The following is a 1,757-nucleotide window of genomic DNA, read 5'->3' as shown; positions in this document are numbered from 1 at the left end:
CCTTCTATCTCTACCTCCCGAGTGCTGGGATTAAAAGCAGGCACTACCATGCCCAGCACTTTTTAAATTCTTTTTTTTTAAATTTGTCTTTTTAAAAAATTTTTTATTTATTTATTTGACAGCAACAGACAGAGAAAGAGGCAGATAGAGAGAAACAATGGGCGCGCCAGGGCCTCCAGCCACTGCAAATGAACTCCAGACATGTGCGCCCCCTTGTGCATCTTGCTAACGTGGGTCCTGGGGAATCAAGCCTCAAACCGGGGTCCTTAGGCTTCACAGGCAAGCGCTTCACCACGAAGCCATCTCTCCAGCCCCTTTTTTAATTCTTAAAAATTATTTATTTATTTGTAAGGAGAGAGAGAGAGAGAGAGAGAATGGGAGAGAGGGAGAATGGAAACAAACTCTAGATGCATGTACCATTTTGTGCATCTGGTTTTATGTGGATACTCAGGAACTGAATCCAGGTTGTTAGGGTTTGCAGGTAAGGGCTTTAACCCGCTGAGCCATCTCTCCAGCCCCACTCTAAGATTTTTCTATGATTTCCAATGTCTCTCTGCTTTTGCAGGCTTGTGGTGAACTCTCACCAGCTTTCTCAATGCGTCTTTCATGTCCTTATTCCTTAAGGTGTAAATGAGGGGGTTGAGACTGGGGGTGATGATGGTGTAAAAGAGAGTGAGAAACTTGCCCTGGTCCTTGGAGGCATTGTGACCAGGTTGCAGGTACATGTATATAATGGTTCCATAGAATATGGACACCACGGTGAGATGAGACCCACAGGTATTTGTTGCTTTCCGCCGTCCCGCCTTTGACTTCATCCTCAGCACAGCTCTGGCAATGTAGCCATAGGATATCAGGATGAGGAGGAGGGGTGTGAGCACAATGACAATGCCTAAGGCAAAAACAGACATCTCCACGGTTGTGGTGTCCACACAAGCTATCTTGACCATCGCCGGCAACTCACACAAGAAGTGGTCCAGGACGTGGTTCCCACATCGAGGCAAGTTCACAGTGAGCGAACATAATACCACAGAGTTGGCCAAACTGATGCTCCAGACCATGACAACCATCTTGAGACACAGGTGTGGGTTCATGATGACTGAATAATGCAGTGGCTTACAGATGGCCGTGAAGCGGTCATAGGACATGACGGCCAGGAGAAGACACTCGATGGAGCCCAGCCACATGTACACGTAGAGCTGAGCTAGACAGCCCGCAGCGCTGATGGTCTTCTCAGGTCCCCACAGGTTCACCAGCATCTGAGGGACGATGCTCGTGGTGAAACACAGATCCAGGAACGACAAGTTCCTGAGGAAGAAGTACATGGGTGTATGGAGCTGAGAATCCAGGAGAGATGCAAGGATGATGGCTGTGTTACCCACCAAGGTGATCACGTAGAAGATGGTGACCACTGCAGACAGGATCATCTCCAACTGGGGATGGTCAGAGAAGCCGAGAAGAAGAAAACCTTGGAAAGAGCTGTCATTGCTCTGGTCCATAGTCCTCCAAGGTCTGTATCATAGAATGATGAAAGAAGGAGGGGGAGAATGCAGAGAGAAACAGGAGAACAAGACATTATTTGTCAGCAAATAATGTGAAAATAATTTGACTAAATACAGAATTAAAGGTGGGGGAATTAGGTTAGTAATTGAAGAAATTAATTGATAGGTGGTGAAGATCAAAGTCAAGTAACCTTATGTTTGTTGGAGATTCTTTTATGGCAAAGGGTTAATAGTAGGTGTTTCTTTGTAATCTAGATG

At 46.2% G+C, this 1,757-nt stretch overlaps 1 protein-coding gene across 1 annotated transcript; it reads right to left on the bottom strand.

Annotated features, from left to right (window-relative positions):
- Nucleotides 1-533: 533 nt before the first annotated feature.
- Nucleotides 534-1,496, bottom strand: LOC101612140 (olfactory receptor 2W1). Its single transcript, XM_004670816.2, has one exon. It carries the CDS (start codon nt 1,494-1,496, stop codon nt 534-536), a length of 963 nt encoding a protein of 320 aa, XP_004670873.2.
- Between the last annotated feature and the right edge of the window lie 261 nt (nt 1,497-1,757).

The sequence above is a fragment of the Jaculus jaculus genome, chromosome 13 (genome assembly GCF_020740685.1).
Source record: "Jaculus jaculus isolate mJacJac1 chromosome 13, mJacJac1.mat.Y.cur, whole genome shotgun sequence".
Classification (NCBI taxonomy): Eukaryota; Metazoa; Chordata; class Mammalia; order Rodentia; family Dipodidae; genus Jaculus; species Jaculus jaculus.
The sequence above is the reverse complement of the archived record's forward strand: the minus strand, read 5'-3'. Positions and strand labels throughout refer to the sequence as shown.